Genomic DNA, 19044 nt, shown 5'->3' with positions numbered 1-19044 from the left:
AGAGATGCCAACATTGATCTAACTTAATGTGTTATTTTTGCGTCACTTTCACCTGAACTCGAAGCAGCAGCGTTATACTGCTGAATGTGCCTCTATCTAAGGACGACAACCAATCACAAGGCTGCACCATGCACAAGGTCAAACACAGCACACAAAGGTCAAAGGTAATGATGACCTGTGGCAAAATCAAGCTGACATACAATAGTTTCTTTCTTCTGTTTTGCTTTTTTCCCTTATGTTTTAACTTTAAACAACTGCCCTCTACATGCATACTGCTTGGAAGATGTAAAGCTAATGAGGGTGAAGAAGGAGGATGGTAATCTGATGATAGTTTTCATCACTGACTTTATTCTTGCAATGGTCTCTGCAGGTATCAGCAAATTCTGTTGGCATTTTCATTTGTCATCTGACTTTTTAACAACCTGCAAAGACCCTTTGTTTTGTGACCCAGTTAATCAATTACAAATACTTTAAATTTGGATGGTTTAGTTGGCAACACCTATAAAGATAGATCACTTTTTTTCCCCTTTGCACAAAATATGAAAAACTGAGCCTGAAGTGATTATGGTACAGCATCAAAGCACTTTGGTTTTCACTCAGATTACTGAGGGCTTGTGCATGTTACATGCTGATCAGACAAAAAAAAAAAAAGACATGAAGACATCGTCCCAGTCAGCTGCCTTTGAAAGGGGAATCAGTACCAAGCAGCTTACACGCATGCTTCTTGTGTGCAAAAACCAGACGGTTCACGAAACAGAAATACATATTGTGCTGTGCAGGAATAAAAGTATGGCTTCGTAAGAGAACATTCAGCCATTAGAAGGCCATACTTTGTCACTCACACCTCAGGGAGTTGCATGAGTTTATCTGTGGGTAGGTTAGTTTCCCCAAACTCATATGCACTTAACAAATATGATGTGTTGACTGATCTGATGTGTTTGAAGTTAGGGTCGGTTGTTAGGGATATTCCAAAAAAAAAAAAAAAAAAAAAAAGAAGGTGATGAGAGTGATGAATGGCTTATTGAGTCCTCAGCAGGGATGCATGTCACTGTTCTGCTAACAATTACACCATCAGCAGGTGGGCCTGAGCTTTGGGACAAATCTACAGTTCCTTACACTGCTGCCAGCCACACCCATGCCACCACAGCCACACGCAGGGGGCAAGTAACCTATAGTAGCATGAACACTAGAGATATAAACACTCTCAATCATCATATAAAATGGGTTTATATCATATATAGTAGTTCTACAGTATGTACGAACACAAGAGTGTGGTTGTTTAATATAGTGTAGATGTCACTATATTTTCCACAAGTATATATTATTATTGCACTCTGGCTACACATATTTAGTAAGTTAGTTAGTTTGGTTGTCTTTAGATGTACAGAAACACTAAATGGTGTCGGAGCTGATTCAGCTTGAACACAGTTGCAGAAGAGAGGCTCAGTGATGCCGTGTCATACTTCTTATATGAGGATAGTAAAGATTTTGTTCATGATGTATTTTGCGTCACAGCCAGCAGCCTACAGAAATATTCATCTGCCTGCAAGTTGTTATTTTCTGATTTACCTGGACCAGTAAAAAACAAAGTGCAGTCATTTGTTTCTGTGTTGCATAAAAACTGACTCTATTATAAACTCACTAGAGTGTCAGCAAACTGTGAATCCCATTTTTGATTCTTTTGGAGCAATGGCCCAGTTTAGATTTAAATTTGTGGAGAGACGGCACACAGGTTTAGCTGTTAACCCCTGACACCTTTACGCAAATTTAACAACTGTACTTTCTGCAGATTCTATGTGGAGAAATATCATTTAAAATCAATTTGGCCTGCATCACTGAGCCCACTTCTTAAGACTGTCATTTGGACACCAGATACATAGAAATCTGAGACAAAGCTACAGAAAAAAACATCACACCCCTGTTCTCTTCTCTCTCTTTTCCAAAATAGAAAAATAAAATCCTGTTCCTCAGCCTCAGCTAGCCTGTTGAGAGGAGGGTTGATCTCCTCCACTGCTCTCTCTGTTTTGAAAAGAAACATACATTCACAAGAGGACAACAGAGGAAAAAACAAGCAACTTGAAATTCAAATTTGTGTGCAAAAAACATTTTAGATTTCTATAAAAATATGTGCATATGGATAGAGCTATTTTTAATCTCACCAAATACAGTATTTTCCTTTATTTACACTGCACAGATACACAGATAAACGTACACTACAGCTCTGCCCTGCTCCCCCTCTCTGTCATTGCAGGCGTAAGAATAACATGGCCGACTTCCATGACGACGGATTTGACAATACTCGCACACAGGAAAACGCACACACGCTCACTCACACACACACACTTCTGCTCTGATCAATGTGATCGAGGAGCAGAGGAGGGGCAAGTAGAACTTCTGTAGAAAACCTGAAGTTGCATATCCCACAATTCCCCCCACGCTCGCATTTCACAAACCGCTTCCTGTAAAGGTCAGAGGTTATCAGCCAGACGCTGCTTCCTGATTGGCTCGCGTGGGTAGGGACAGTGTGTCAAAAAAAACTTTGGCTACGGAGTTAGGTGGCTTTAGTCCTGGTGTGCTATTAGTATTAGTTCAAACACACCATGTACAGTGGGTCCTGTTTGACTGGTACAACCTCAGTGGATCTGCTGTCCTTTGCGCTGGGTTCAGGAAAATCCACTGTATTTTACTCTGGGACAGTACTGTACCAGGGTCTCTCTGGAGAGAGTAATCCATGTTTTGTCAGTATTCATTAAATCAAAAACAAAAAAAAGTCCCTCTCCCAGTAAACTTCTTTCTCTCAGTCTCCCCCCAGCACCAGTCTCTGCTGAGGTCAGCCAAGGCCCCCGCGAGTCCAGCTCCAGAGAGTTTGGACCAAATAAATTGACTTCTTGAAGGTAATGCTCGATGTTCATTGGGCGGTCCTCCGGTTCTTTGCACTGAATCCTGCACCGCTTCCCAGTCTGGTGTCGAAAGGGGAGGAGCAGGTGGCTGTGTCAGTGTCTGATAGGCCAGCTGACAGGCCGCTCATGTATCTGGACTGTGGTTGGTCGAAGGTGAACTGGGGGAGGGGGATGTAGTCCCCTGTGAGAGAGGGGTGCCTTGCAGCAGGGGAGAGGGAGTGTGTCTGTGAGAAAGGCATAGTGTTTGGGACAAGAGGTGCATGAGGCTGGATAAAGATGTTTGGGCTGATGGGGATGTGTGGATGCGTAGGTGTGGATGGGTGCGGTGGAGTGTATGTCTGAGTGTGTGTCGGCGTAGATGCCCGTGAGGGTGTCAGTGTGTGAGTTGGTGAGTGTGCTTGCAGTGGCATGTGGATAGGCGTTAGCGCTGTGTGCAGCGGGGAGTGCATCTGTGTATCTGCCGAGACGTCTTGTGTGTGCGTGTTTGACTGTGTGTGTGGGGTCAAGTCATAGGAGGGTGTCCTACGTCTCAGCATCATGCTGCAGTCAGCAAGTTTTGGGGGTGAGGCGATTTGGGGGTGTTCCCTCTCTGAGGGCGGGTGGATGGATATACAAGGAGGACTCATCTTCTTCTTTCTGTGGCCACCCCCGACCGACTGCACCCTCATAGGAAATGCCTGACCACCCTTTTGCGACCGGTGGGCTTCCTCTTTTAAGTGTTGGTCATCACTGGCGATGACAGCTTGTGGAAGGCAGACTTCGATGGAGTGGCGGCGCTGGTCGTCAGGGTAACCAACAGACAATGATGGCGGCTTGTCCAGGAAGCCCTGGTTGTCAACGCTAAAGCCCTTCCTAAAGTCACGGTCCTTCAATCCTGGCCCAAGCAGACTGAGAGTGCTCCTTGAGGAGGAAGGCAATAGTGGGGGAGGAGGAGGGGAGGAGTCGAGAGAGTACGGGGAGGTGTAGGGGGAGAGGGAGTGGCTGCGGCCGGCCTTCCCTCTGCTCTCCTGCCCGCCTCCCTCCTCATCTCTCCACCCGTGGCGGGCTGAGCTGGTGATGTGATACACCTCCTCATCGGCCAGGTCGCAGAAGGAGGCAGCGGATGGTGGTCTAGGTCTCCGAAGGCTCGGCGGGCGCAGGGGGAGACGAGGGGAGGGAGGTGGAGGGAGAAGAAGCGAGGGGGAAGACGGTGGAGGAGGGAGGGGAGAGGGGGAATGCAGGAGAGGAGGCAGAGGAGAAGGAGAGGGTGGAGGGAGCGGAAAGGCAGAGGGGGAGCTGGGTGGGACGGAGAGTGCTGAAGGAGAAGAGGGAGGTGGAGGAGGAAGGGGAGATGGGGAGGAGGTATGAGGAGAGAGGGAAGAAGGGGACAGGGGAGGCAGATGGACAGGGTTTGGCCTCTGCTGTTGCTCACAACCCTGAGATTCCACTGAATCCACTTTAACTGCCACCTGCAACATAAAATACAAACCACCATGACACTTATCATCAATAAATCAAAATCACTGTGTATGTGTGTAGGCAGCTCTTACCTGTCTGCGCAGGGCACGTGGGGAGGGGCTGGGCGTGGGCGGGGCGATGCGGGGCAGGGTGACCGTGGGAGGTGACCGAGGGTGAACGGGGGAAACGTCTGGTACCTGCAGCAGAGCACGGCTCTCACATGGCTGGGAGTGGACCGACGTCACCGAGCCTGAAGGTTCGAACGTAAAGGGTTCTAATCACGCACGCGATACAATCACATGTACGCGCTTTCAATGCAAACATGCATTTTTAGACAGAAAAAACATGCATATTAGGGCACATACACGCATACAGACAAATTCTTATTTGGGATAATCTAAAGTCATGATAGTTCGGCAATCATTACAAAAGACTTTGCTAATACTTTAACTTGATAGCATATTTGGATTTAAGCAACAAGTTGTGCATTTCAATAAAAAAAAAAACAATTTACAGATTTAATTTGAAGTCGTTCTTGCTCTTTATTTAGAATTCTTCAAATCTGCTATCAAAATAAAGTGTTTCTACGAAGAAGTAATTAGCACATATTTGCTCATCAAAACAGACATGTTATTAGTAAAGTAGCAGCAGTGAGCTGAATATCAGCGATAGAGCCATACAGTACTGTATGAGGTCAGTTTTCTGGATGTAATATTCTGCCTCAGATCCTGGGTACATTAACAGTTCTATCCGACTGTATTTAGATAGTCATGCCAGGCAGCTTTAAGGTCCTCTACTGCTATAAAATGTGAGTGTGACTGAAAAGAGACGAGGAGGAAGTGACTCCATCATAAGTTCAGTCTGACTGTAGGGATTTTGTGTAACCAGGGTCTTAGGCATTCTGTACACACAGGTCCAACACACCTGTGAGTCCAGATGTAACAAAAGCAAAACATGTTAAAAACATCAGTTAGATCTTAAACAAGTTCATTTTAAGTTTTAGTCCAAGCTGAAAAGTCACTTGATTATAAATCTATTGCTTTCAATCTTAAAACGCCAATAGTAAACAAAACACCACAGACGTCTTTTTTTTTTTTTTTTTTTGACTTTGCAGCTTGGCCATGAAGTTAACCATCATTCTATCTGAGTATTCAGCCATTCCACAGCTGAGCAGATGAGCCTGTGAGAAGGTTGCAGAGATTCACATGTATCAGCTCATCCACTACAGTGAGTACCTGGGGACAGAGCTGGGCCTGTCCAGAGCCTGTCCACAACATGCCATTAGAATCTGACTGCAGATAAAACAGTGCCCGTCAGTGCTTTGAGTCGTGTTCTTGTTAATATTAATATTAATCTGCATCTACTTCGACCGTTTACAGACACAAGCTGGAACTGGAGGAAAAAAATTATGTCAGGTCAAAAAACTGTGAATTGTTTTTCTTCTTCTTGTTGAATGTAAATCATCTGTGTAATCACAAAACATCGAAAAACCATGAAAAAAGAGAGAAGAAGAAGAAGAAGAAGAAGAAGGAGAGTGTGGACCTGGTAGTGGCTAGGGCAAATTGTGTGTGTTTTTTTTTTCCTAAACTTTACTCAAAAATAGCATTTGTAAAATTGGCCGGTGTGTTCTACATCATTTCACGTCATATTCTGATTGGCTGGTTTGTAGCAGCTTTCACACTGTGTGAATTTGATCCTAAATCTCTGACACTGTCTGAATTTTGCCGCAGGTTGTCTTTGATGGCCAAAGCTCCACACTGGCCTTCAGTGGACGTGTATCACAGTGTCTCATATGATCCGCTGCCGTGGAATGATAACTCACAATGGCAGTGTCATGCCTACATTAATGTGTGTGACCAACAACAGGCTTATTATATCCTCGGCAAAAAATAAAAACAAAAAAAACCCCAACCTAAATCACCTATCTCAACACACATTTGTCTCACATGTAGGTTACAGTTAGACTCAAGAGCTACTGGAGGACAGAAGACTTTAAACAAACTAAATACCATTAATAATAGCTGACACTTCAGTCCTTTATTTAAATTAAATCATAGCATTAGCTGCCTGTGCTTCAAAGCATTGATTTTAGTTTGATGCTGGAAACATGCATCACACATATCATGGAACTATTTTAGTCCATGTGAGGTTTAGTGAACAGGATTAGCAGCTGCTTAATACAATAAAATAAAACTCCATGTTCATGCACATTGTTCTATGTTTAATATTTAAATCCTGAACAGATAAGTTACCTGAATGCTGTTGTTGGGGGCTGAGATCCACCTCTTCCAAAGTATAGGGGGCGCTGGCGGGCCGTACAGGTCGGAACATGTAGCTGTCGTTAGGCAGAGAGTGCATCCTGGATACGGACATCTTCCTTGACGACAGCAGGTCTGGGTCTTCATACTGGACCTCTTCCTCCTCCAGGGGGAGACAGAGACCACAGAGCTCAAACACTGACTGTCCATACTCTGTTTCTCTCACTGACCAGTGAGCAAGGTAATGTCCTTCCTACCTGTCCAGGTGAATGTGGACATGGCCCAACATACGTTCCTCCCAGAGAGCTGTTGTTGGAGGTTGTGCTTAGTTTGCGTTGCCTCTCCATAGCCATTTCCAAGGCGATCTCTGCATCCATCTCTGCATCCTCTTTAGCCTCCTGCAAAAATGGAGGCACATTTACTTAATGACTGAATTTTACAGTAAATGTTAATATGCATGAAAAAAAGTGTCAATTTCATGCAAAAAGGCAAAACTTTAATGAGACAGTAATCACTAACTGCATGTCATGAGTAAACAGATATGTGTCTCTAAGACCTTTTTTGCACATATTCACCAAATGTTCTAGTTACTGTACCTTGTTGCTTTCCTCTAGATGTTTCATCAAAACAGCCACCACCACATTGACCAGGACAAACTGGGCCATGAGGACAAAGGTGACGAAGTAAATCGGAGAGACCAAGGGCAGGTATGAGAGACAGTGGCGGTCCTCTGAACGACACTCCCTCAGTGTGTCCTTCAGAGGCACAGAGAAAGATTCAGAGAGAAAGGGGGACAGAAAGGAGAGAAAGGAAATGAGAAACAGAGAAAGTGCAAACACACACATTAGCAGTTATCACAGGAAATGCAAAACTGAACAGCTGTCTGCAGCAGGCCAGAGGTTAAAAGGCAGAAGCTTTGAATTCTTAACTGTTCAGTAACTATGCAACATTCAGCCACGATTATTGTTTAAGCACTTTTTTTTTCTGGAATGAACCCAAAACACAGCCAGACACATGAATGTGTGAATTGCTTGACACAAATAGCCAAGTTGACAGACGTGAGTTCTTGTTTGCAGAAAGACAGATGCAGCATTTATTTTAGCCACGGGTTAAATGTAGAAAGTGTGTGACAGTGCCGGGTGAGTCGTGACTGCCCTCTGCTGGAACTTAGGGGTGTGGCTGCATTGTATCAATAGACCGCTTCAACAGAAATTTAACAGTGTGTCATGAAAAATCTGCCAGAAGGCACAGACTAATGATTCATATTACTATTTTTGTTTAACACAAGTGGCCACAAAAGTAGACTTGTTTTCTGAGTAAGTATAATACGACACATTTTTTAATAATGTCCAAATTAAGATGTTAAAGTATTGACATTGCTCGGCTCTAAGCTACTTTCTTATTCTATAATTGGTTTTGGAGGTCACTGCTCTCTCTGTGGTTATGAGATAATCAAGTCATCATTTATGAGAGATTGAAAGTGCATGTGTGTGTGCATGTGTGTGTTCATACTTTCATAATCCCATTCCAGTTGTCTCCAGTGGACACTCGAAACAGCGTTAGGAAGGCCATCCCAAAATTTTCAAAAGTTGCGTGACGACTCAAGCCCTCACACGGGTTGTTGTCATTGCACTCTAATCAACACACAAACACAGACAGAGATTCACTTCAATGCACCGTAGACATGTTGATAAAAGCAAAAATAATGGATAAAAGTGAGCTGCTGTGATCATCTAAGTGTAAATATCTCATTCAGAAAGTCCTGTGAAAGCAGCTTACGCTATACTGAACACACAAACAGAGGAGCCGCTGAGCAATGTGTCCTCGTGGACGTGACACAGGAGAGGAGAATGAACAGTGGTGTTCTGGAGGACAGGGAAAGTTTCAGGGTCAATTTGACAGAAAGCCCTCAGGAACCTGTTTACAGAATCATAACCACCAAGCTACCAGACGATATCTTCCTTTGTAAGAGGAAGCCAGAGAGGAGCGAGGCAGTCCTTGGAGTATTATGTACCTGGTTTCTTATTCTAAGTAACAGACAGCAGAAGAAAAAGGTAGCGCATTTAACAATGCCAATGTGCTGCTCAGAGGAAATAAATAGAGCAACTTTCCATAAGAATACATGGAATCAAACAGATACATACAGAAGAATAACAATACCATAGATTTTACAAAATACAAAAAGAACACAGAAAAAATGGACTATATCAAAAGGGGATTGAATAAAAATAAGACCAATGTGATTAAGTATTTGATTGTAAATCAAAAAAATGTATAGGGTGTTATCTGCAGTTCCTCCAGTACGTAGAATACTGCAGCCTCTTCTCCCCACGTCTGAGTCATGGCTCAGCAGCAAAAGGATGGGGGTGGAAATGGGGATTTGTCTGGACACTATGTTTCAAGTGATCAGTAATGTGATTCAGATTCAAAATGAAGCATTTTATAAATCACCTATGCACACAGTTCAACAGTATGAGTATTAATATATAAACCCTCATTCCTTCTCCTTTCCTATCTCCTTTGCTTATGACCTTCTCTTATCTGTTCAGCCTTCTGCAGACACCAGAGGCAAAGAGTTAAGACTCCCAGAGTGCCAACACACACTCAGCCATGTCTCCCAAAGGAATTTATACACTGTCTTTATCTGAGGGCAAAAAGATGTCATGAGCCAGTTAATTCAGTTATTGGTGGTGTTGTGAGACGGTTTCTAAGGTGTAGAAATAATTTATACTTTTTTTCTTTCATTTTTTTGGGGAGTGAAAGATAGAGTAAAAATGTATCAAAATACCTAAGTGTAATATCACACTAACCCCCCAAAAAACTCAGAAAAGTGGAAGGTGTTATTACTTTATATCTGCTTATTCTGTATTTCCTGTCAGCTTACAAATAATCACAGACATCAGCCCTCTGATGGAACAAGTTAAGTTCCTTTATTGAAAACCTTTCATGGTAAAAATATGATATAAACAGCAGCAAATAGTTTTGGATTTTTTTTAAACTTGTTTCCTGATGTTGAACAGTCTGTATTGCAATACTCTTCACCAAACCCTCCTACAAGCCTGTAGCAAAATACAATTCACACCCTCTGCTCCGTAAGTGTTAAAACAGCATTTAAAGTGAGGCACACATAGTGGAAAGAAGGAGTTTGACACATCCAAAAGCTTTTGTCAGCAGCTCTGACAAAAACAAAAATCAGAGCAAACTGGAATCACCGCCTCGCAGTTGTAGACTAATATACTGTATGTGGCGAAGGCTTGAATTGAATAGAAATATATGTGTATTTTATCATAATTAGAATATGAATTCTTGAGTTGGGGCCAAAAACATGTTTTGTGAGGTCACACTGACCTTTGATCTTTGACCACCAATTTCTAATAAGTTCATCTTTGAGTCCAAGTGGACGTTTGAGTGAAATGTGAGGAAATGCCCTCAAGGCGTTCCTGAGATTATGGTAGTCACGAGAATGGGACGTGGACAACCTGAGGACATAATGCTTCTGGCCACGGCTGATGCTGGTGCAGAGGCATATGAGTGGAGTGGGACTGTTGCTTTATGAAACTGGAAAACAGACATCCCTTCATTTTCCAAGTGTGTGGAGCAGAATGATAATAACATTTCACAGAAGGCAACCTCTTCATCACCAAGTTGTTTTCATTTTGTCATCCCAGATGCCTTTCTGTTAATCCTCTTCCCTAACACATTGTTGCACTCTCTGAGAAAATGAGTTGGATGCTGGATAGAGCTGGCCTACTGAGGAAGCAATATGTAAATAAACGTGATCATGCAAATGTGATCTTCTCTTGTTTGAAACAGGCTTCTGATGTGAAAATGGTGGAGAGAGAGAGAGAGGCAAAGAGAGAGAGAGAGAGAGAGAGAGAGAGAGAGAGAGAGAGAGAGAGAGAGAGAGAGAGAGGCAGGGAGACAGAGAGAGAGAGAGAGAGAGGCAGGGAGACAGATGGGAGTAGAGAGTGAGGATGTGACAGAGACAGTTCAGGCAGGGAAATTTGCCATAAGTCGTGACTGTGGTAGTAATGAGAGGATTTCTTTTTCTTTCTTTTTGCTGAAACTTGTAGACTGTGGTGTATGTGCGTGTGTGTGTGCGTGTTTTTTTTTTGCCACTGGTGTGACTGACCCAGTTTGCCAAAGAGCTCCACTCCCAGCGCAGCATAGATGAAGAAGAGCAGCATGAAGAGGAGACCAAGATTTCCCACCTGGAAGCAAAATGAATGTTAGATCCCCATACACACCAAACACTGCAGTGTAAATATTGCTTGTTTGAAGTTGCAGGGAGCAGAAGGAATTAAGAGCCACTGCACTGTATTCACAACCATCTGACAATAATTCAACCATGCAACATTAATGGAAAGAACATATTTATAAAAAATATCTTGCACCTGGGTAAACTCTTTGTTGTTTGAGATATACTGTAAATACCAGGCTGGCACAAGAGCATTGTGCATGCTGAGGGTTTTGGGGCAAGTATTTGTTTGCTGAGTATTCAAAGCCTTAACACCTTTCCATACTACCTGATGTCATTTTAATCTTCAAACATTAAGTTAAAATTGATAAACTGCCAACAGGACATTAACTGAAAACAACATAGTGAAACAGTGAATCTTTACAGTAACATGTTGACAAGTTGACATCGCTGAAAGGTTTGACATTTTCTACCAAAAGCCTGAGCTGTAAAAAAAAAAAAAACAGTCATCATGAAGGACGAAAGACGAGCCTCTGAACTTTATGCACTTCCTATGACTACATCTGCCATCATACCATCAGAAAGTTCCCCAGCGTGTCACAGTTTATCCAGTTCCTTAATTGTTATATCTGTAAACTTGACATTTAGGAAACATTTAGTCTGCCACTGCATGTGCATCAAAATCCTTCATGCAGCTGCTCTTTGGCTCTAAGAATTGTGCCAGGCAGCTGGAGAGAGAGACCTGAGATACTCCCACGGCATCCATCCGTGGACACACTTTAAAAGGAGTGTGTCGACTGGATAGAAAAAAAAAGAAGCACATCAACATCAAGGAAGTTGGCTGTACAGTCTGAGTCTAAAAACTGCTGTTTAAAAGACCCTGCTCAATAATGGAATTTCATATCCTCTGAGTCTTTGTGATTGCAACAAACTGTGTACTATGTGATGCGTTTGGCATGTATTACTCTGTCATGCACATTTAATAACACATCAAATGGAGTGCACAGTTCAGCTGTAGAGTGGTACGGAAAGAAATGTACAAAATGAGACATTTTAGGGTCAGAATCCAAATTTTGTAACATGGACGGATATGCCTTCTGTTAAATATTCATCAACAAGCATAAATCTTTCAGAGGGCTGTCTATTCCAAAGGAAACCTTCATACTGATCATATATTCATTAAAAAGAAGGAAAAAAGAAAAAAAACATAAATAAAACAGAAAACAAAATTGCTCTTTTGTGTTCATGACCCCGCAGAGTCTGTGTTGTTTACCTGTGGCAGTGCTTGCATGACAGTATCCAGCAGAGCTCTCATCCCTGTGGCCATCTTCAGAAGTTTTAGAACTGCAGAGAGACACAAAGTCTTAAACAGCGAGTTGTTGCTGGTTTCAGCTCGCCCATTTTACCGCAGAATTTACAGTGGCACAGCACGATACTACTGTAGTGCTGAAACCACAGCAGGGAGACACTCAGATTTGTATTTATTCCTATAAGCCAGGAGGCATCTGCGACATCTTACTTTTAATGATGAATTCACAAGAATATACAATAAAAAAATGTGTTCATAAAAAGTGCTTCACAGCATATGCAGAGTTTATGGTGTCTGTCTGAAGTGACGACATACAGACACAACAATTACTTACTGTGCATTTTGTTATTGTGAATAAGATACATGTATATAGACTTGTTAATGTGTGTGTGTGTGTCTACCTCGTGCTATCCTGAGCACTCTCATGATTCTGATGATGGTAGGGTTTATGGGCAGCGCTGCGTTCATTTTCAGCTCCTCCAGGGTGATGCCCATGATGGACAATGCCACTATAGCTACATCCAGCTGATTCCACCTAAACACACGTATAAACACTGGTCAACATTTTAGTTGCATACACAATAAAGGAGGAGACGACAGACTCCTCTGTTGGTTAACTCAGAACTTCCCCTATCATATGTGATTAGTGAGTGGTATTAGTTTATGATGGTGAGTGAAGGGATGGGGGCAGTAAAATAAAAAGAGCATGAGGCACTGCTCCCTTGAGTTAGCGAGTGCCACTTTGAGTTAGTCGAGAAGAAGCACAGGACTGGAAGAACACACGCTGCCTAGCTGTTGGTGGTGATTAGTGAGCAGGTTGTTCACATTAATGGGTAGCCCACCTACTAATCTCCATGGTAGGAGAAACACTGAGTTTACCTCTGATAAGGCTTCACCAGGGCACCCTGAAACAGGTTGATTACACCCGCCAACCAATCCCCTGAACTCAGTGTACTAAGAACAAGAATTTCTAACTCTAACTCTATTTCTAACTCTTTTACACATTATATAATTTAATTAGGAAACAATGGCTCAAACTTAATGAGTAATAACTATTATGTTTTACAGCATTGCGTGCCTGCTGTAATAACACCAGCTTTCTTTGTTGTGTGTTACCTGTCTTTGAAGAACCTGTGTATTCCAAATGCCATGAGTTTGAGCAGGGCCTCGATGACGAAGATGACGGTAAACACGTAGTTACAGTACTTCAGAACCTCCTCTAAATACTGGACAAACACAAACGTACATAGACACACACACACATTCTTTTCATAAACAACCTACAGACTAGATGCTTATCCATTTTCTTATTCTTTATTAGAGGACATGAAGACATGATTTCAATTTATACTATGATTAAAATCTGTGCAAAAGGGAATTTAAATGGATGGTGGTCAAATGCTGATAGCAACATTATCAGTGAGGTTAAAGGTATTTTGGGTCTAACCGGTAAACCGTGCTAATTTAACAATCATATTTGTATCTGCATGCATGCACATTACCTGTGGTTGATTGTAGTGCTCAATGCTCATGGTGAAGACGTTAATGCAGATGATGAAGGTGATGAAGAGGTCCAGGTAGTGGCTGGTGCACAGTGTGTGGATGGACAGACGCAGGGGAGAGTAGTCCGCATAGTAAGGCCTCTGCTTAGCCTCTGGAGCACAAAAACACACACACACACAAACAAAGAAACACAAAGACAGACACAAGAAACAGTTAAAACACAGACAGAGAGAGTGCAACTGTGAGTAACTGTGCTCTGAATTTTAAATATTACATGTATCCGGTGGTGTGCACAAGGACAAGGAGAGGCAAGGGGGGTGACTGCCACCGTCTTTATGCTAAGAATGCCAACTTTTTTTATGACTTCATTAAACCAGGATATGAAGTATGTGCCTCAAGAGGACTGAGCCACTATTTTTGGCTTAATGTCACATCAGAGGAGCCCTTGAATTATCATTTAAAGTACCACTCTGCCTTGACCTTAATGGAAAAACATATGTCCTAACTGTAACCCTGCGCACGGTGTTGGTGCCGCACCTTCTGATTTTCACCCTTGCCTCTTAAACAGTCTGTGCACACCACTGTCTGTGTGGCAATAGAAGAGGACATGAGAGTCACAGATAGGCTACATTATATATTTCATTATTTTCAAATGGGACTTAAATGGATCAAATGCTAGAACAGGCTGCGGTTCATTAGCTAAACTGACTCATTCTTGGATTCATTTTACGACTTGTCCAAACCAAGAAATCCAAGTCACCTGGTTTTGTGCTGAACAGCACACAGCTTGAGGACAGCAATGTTTTAGAGCTCACCTGAAACAACAATGTTTCTTTCTGTTTGTTTTTGTTGTTGTTTTTTATCATTTCTAATGTGGTAACACAACCAGATACCAGGTGTAACCAAGAAATTCTGGTTGTTTCTAGCTATGTTTACTAGTTTAAGAGATTCTCCCTTCTACCAATCTGATAAACAGATCCCTGACCTAACCCTGTACTGGACTTAGAGCAGTTAATATCAGTTTTTTTTCTGACTCCAATTAAAATGGCAAGCGTGTATTTCTGAAAAATGTCAGAGTGCTTTTCTAATTACAGCATCTTTACATGATTCATTGCCTCTCTAATAATTTCATTCCTGTCAGGGTGGAGAGGTCTCTGCTATGTATCCATTAAAACCCAGACTACAGACTTCTTGAAAGGTGAGTTGCTGCTTCTTAGAAATGAACTGTGAGATACATTACTGCCTTTCAATAACAAACAGACTCTAAGTGTCGGCCTAATCGTAAAGAAACCAGAGGTGGACAAACACATCTTATGTCAAGCTGCCGAGTTCTGTTTTGACTGTGTACTCACATGTCCAGGGAGATGATTTTGAGCGTATGTGTGTGTATACGTGCATGTCTATGTCACCCTCCCATGTACACCATGCCCTGTCTGTCTACTGCATGCTTACATGCCTTTGATGTAACACCTATGGTTGAGAGGGGGCTGCGCAGGATATGTTCAACAACACAATTTCTCACACACAGGATCATTCATCAAATGTTTCTGAGTAAACCTTATGTGTGTTTTTAATAATTGAAAATGCTTTGTTGCGCCAGTGTTAAATTTCTTATACTAGAGTTTTTCGTAAACGACTGTGATGTTGAACAAACACTGAAGCCACTCTCTTCTCTGATGGCATCGCTACAGTAGTTTTACCTGCATAGAAAAGTCTCAATAGTCTAAAACTTTTTAGTGTTCTTTGTATGATTGATGAGTGAGTTTGGACTCACTGCACTGGAGTTAGGATTTTTCTTTCTCTGAGACAACTAATCAGATTACATTTGTCTGTAGTTTCAGAAGTTTTAGACCATTGAGACATGTTACTAACACAAGATGAAAAGAGCGGCGTTCTGCTCACACCATATACTGCCTTCGAGTGTAATTCTGCCATTCATGTGTTGTGTAGATGGATATCATTTTGCATTGTGGCCAAACTGTGGCGTTTTTCTTTGCCTCTGATTCTGCCAATAAAAACCATATGTTTCCACCATTTTTTTTTCAGCTTGACATATAACCACAAGAAAGGAACAAGTTCTCGTAAAACACTGTTGTTAGCACTTGGATTTTCTTTTGCAATAGGTGGTGTGTTTCTGATGTTTCTGCCAACAAGTGCTCGTATTTTCTACAAGCTGCATCTAAAAATCCTCTTTATTTAACCAACTTAACATCTTCTAACAGCTCTATTCCCCAAGGTATTTGCAGGTATAGCAGCCAAAACGTCTGCTATGTTTCTGAGTCTGCCAGTCAAAGCATGTTTACAGGAAATGTCCTTCTGCTACCCGTGTCTAGAGACGCCTCGGGGGTCAGGGTTGTACATGCACTCAGAGGGAGGGAAGAGGGCATCGGCTTTTCACCGATGAAGATTTTGCTAGCAAAATTTCCTGAGACGGAGGAAAGGAGCAACCTCACACAGCTTCACATGCAGAAGAGGCTACAAAGGTTTTCATCATCAGTAAAAAAATTCAAATCATTACATGTATTAATAGTTCTTAGCTCTAAAACAGGATTTGGTATTAGAAGATAAAAAAGTAAAGTAGAGACTACTGTATTGCTGATATTGTCATGTTTTTTTTTTTTATCTCTACACTGGTGGCAGTTCTACTGTTCATAGAGTGAGCATACAAATTTTTACTTAGATACAGATGTACAAGTTGAGAGGTTGGGTTGAATGGCCTGGAATACTAAGTTTTCCATGCAGTGTTAGGGGAGGGTTGGGGGAGGGCTGCAGTCATGCAGTTACATGCATCAGATTGGCGTAGCCCACGCCTTCTGTCAGTGATCAATCACTGTTTGCATGAGCTACCCAGTCTTTCAAACTCTCCCTCTTATTTTTTTTTTATGTTGAATCCACAATCGATTTCCCTGTTTTTTTCTCTCTGTCATTCTCTTTTTCTTTTTTGTCAGGCTCTGAAAGCAGGCAGTGCTCAGAAAAATAGACTACCGACCAGCCCCTCCATTCTCCTTACTCCTGCGCTTTTTCTCTATCATTTTGAGCCTCTTCTCTTCCCGTAAGCGGGCCTCCTCCTCTTCCTGGTCCTGCCGGCACTTGTGGAAGTTCTCCACCACAACACCGACAAACATGTTGAGGACGAAGAAACTGACGATGAGCAGGAAGGAGATGAAGTAGAGCAGCATCCAGGGGTTGTGGTTTCTCACAGGCTGAGTAGTATAAAAACAGCAGAAGAGAACAGAGGAGAAGAGAATATTACGTTTTCCAGTAGTTCTTGCTCGTGGCCATCGCTCAGTGAAGGCACAAAAAAGCCCCACATATAGTAAATAGGACAATGTGAATTCTTTAAAAATCCCTTCCTGGGTGATATTTCTAGCTTTTAAAAAGATAATGTCACTGGAAATGTAGCAGTTACAAGATTTCTCCTTCTGATGTTGCAGATAAACGTTTTAATTCTTTGGGTTATAGTCACTCATTTTATTAAGACTTTGCAAATGCGACCGACTATCTAAGGCCACACTATTTCAGTGCATTACACCACAGGCAGCCCTGAATCTGAAGGCAGCAACATCACTCGAAGCTTTGAGGCATGTGCTATAAACTCCTCTTTTGAGCTTTGCTTTTACTTAGAATCTGTTATTATTACACCACTGCCATTTAACTTGGTTTATTTTTTAAAAAAGAATATTAATTTAATTGTTCACTCCCACTCTGTCTTCTTTTTTCACTTTATACTCTGAAGTGCATTTGACTTGATTCTAATACTGTGACTGGTGCTTAGGCTGTTTTTAGCTTCCAGTGAAGTTTACAGTGATGCTTTTCTCTAGCATGCATTACAGTTCAAGTATATAAAGCCCATTTACACTACAGTTTTATTGCCGAATTAGATCCAGATTTTAATCGTAGTGTTTTTTTTTCCATACATATACAATTGCATGCTGTGCACTTAGCTGAGAGTCGGCTAACATTAAAATCAGCAGCATGAATCCCAGTTTTATGAAAATGGTTTCCTGTATTATTTTGTAAAGTGACATATAATGTGTTGTATAACATCTGAGGAGAGAGGGGTGCCAGTGTGGGTCTTCAGTGAGGACTAATGTGGTTACTGTACACACACACAGACCTTATCCAGCTGATTCTGAGTCACTGACAAATATTTGGCTCTGTTAACAAAGTCGTTCTGCAAACCTGCAGAACGGCTCGGCACATTCCTCACATCATTACCTGTTGGTCCACTCCCACTGCATCCAGCCCATCATACATGATGTTGACCCAGCCATCCTTACATGACAGAACAAACAATGACATCAGGGCCTGGAGAGGAAACAAAGGGATGTAAGTCAACACACAGGGATTTCCAAAGTCATAATATTATGGAGTTTTGTTTCATATGAACGTTAATTCATTTTTACATGAACAAGAAATAAAACACTGCTTTAAAAAAGCTGAGAAGAACATACTGCTGCTCTAAGTAACAATTTATTTGTGTTTTTTTTTTGCATTATACTTTGAAGATTGAGTTAGCAGTTCAGTCCGTTAGTCTGTACCTGGATCAGGTTGTCAAAGTTGTACTTCCTTCGAATCCAGCGGTAACTCGCCTGCAGACAGTCTGACTTGTTGGTGATGTTTTTCGTGTCCAGACCTTCACAGTGGTAGAACTTCCCTTTGAATAGCTATAAAGCAAGAGAGGGAGAGACAGAGAAAGAGCTCTACAGGGCTATTTGGCTGCCATTTACACATTATCCCAATTGCACCGGAGCTTGCGGCTTTTTAAACATCCAACTATTAATCTCAGTAATAAAGGGATGTTTCATAGAGCACATTCCTATCTGAGGTTTTTCTTGAATGCTCGGCTGAAAGCTGGCCTGCGGTCATATTGTCCCTTTTTGCACTTAACCTAATTGTCATTCTTTCAAAACTTACACTCTTCAGGAACAAAGGTTTATTGTCAGTTGGATATTCAAGACACTTCCAATCCCCCCTCAAGCCACAATCACATGTGGAGCTGCTCAACAAGACTGACATTTAAGCTACAAAGGGTAAAAAAGCTTTGTCCTTCAGTGAAGAAAAGGCAAATAACAAACCAGTATCTTCACATGTGCGTTGGATCTCTACCTAGCTGACATGTCTGTGTTGTGAAATTGTGACTTCTTTAAGACAAGCCCCAGTTTTTGTGTATGTTACTGCATGTGGATGCAAACTACCTGCACCCCCAAGATGCCAAAGACAATGAAGAAGGCGCAGCAAATAAGGACAATGTTCCCGATGGGTCTAAGAGAGGTGATGAGAGTCTCCACAACCAGCTTCAATCCCGGAGCTCGACTGATTACCCTAGAAAACACACATGCAGACATACAAATGTGTGTTAGTACTGGCACATGTAGTCCAGTACCTGCAGACACAAACTAAAGTGATACAAACAAGAAATACCAATAAACCGATGAA

The 19044-nt window shown here is 42.0% G+C and overlaps 1 protein-coding gene across 1 annotated transcript in view; it reads right to left on the bottom strand.

The window, feature by feature from the left end:
• Positions 1-2180: 2180 nt before the first annotated feature.
• The window catches only part of cacna1ha (calcium channel, voltage-dependent, T type, alpha 1H subunit a), a 96036-nt gene continuing 79172 nt past the window's right edge, over positions 2181-19044 (bottom strand). The window contains exons 24-38 of the mRNA XM_041062390.1: positions 18804-18930; positions 18147-18272; positions 17824-17913; positions 16595-16808; positions 13605-13756; positions 13219-13328; positions 12504-12637; positions 12067-12137; positions 10728-10806; positions 8108-8229; positions 7192-7350; positions 6853-6993; positions 6590-6758; positions 4430-4587; positions 2181-4348 (exon numbers count right to left, since the gene is read on the bottom strand). Coding sequence (XP_040918324.1) covers positions 2909-4348; positions 4430-4587; positions 6590-6758; positions 6853-6993; positions 7192-7350; positions 8108-8229; positions 10728-10806; positions 12067-12137; positions 12504-12637; positions 13219-13328; positions 13605-13756; positions 16595-16808; positions 17824-17913; positions 18147-18272; positions 18804-18930 — 3292 coding nt within the window. The 3' untranslated portion in view covers positions 2181-2908. The remainder of the gene's footprint in view (positions 4349-4429; positions 4588-6589; positions 6759-6852; positions 6994-7191; positions 7351-8107; positions 8230-10727; positions 10807-12066; positions 12138-12503; positions 12638-13218; positions 13329-13604; positions 13757-16594; positions 16809-17823; positions 17914-18146; positions 18273-18803; positions 18931-19044) is intronic.

The sequence above is a fragment of the Toxotes jaculatrix genome, chromosome 18, assembly GCF_017976425.1.
Source record: "Toxotes jaculatrix isolate fToxJac2 chromosome 18, fToxJac2.pri, whole genome shotgun sequence".
In the NCBI taxonomy this organism is placed as follows: domain Eukaryota; kingdom Metazoa; phylum Chordata; class Actinopteri; family Toxotidae; genus Toxotes; species Toxotes jaculatrix.
This window is presented reverse-complemented; position numbering and strand designations above follow the sequence as displayed.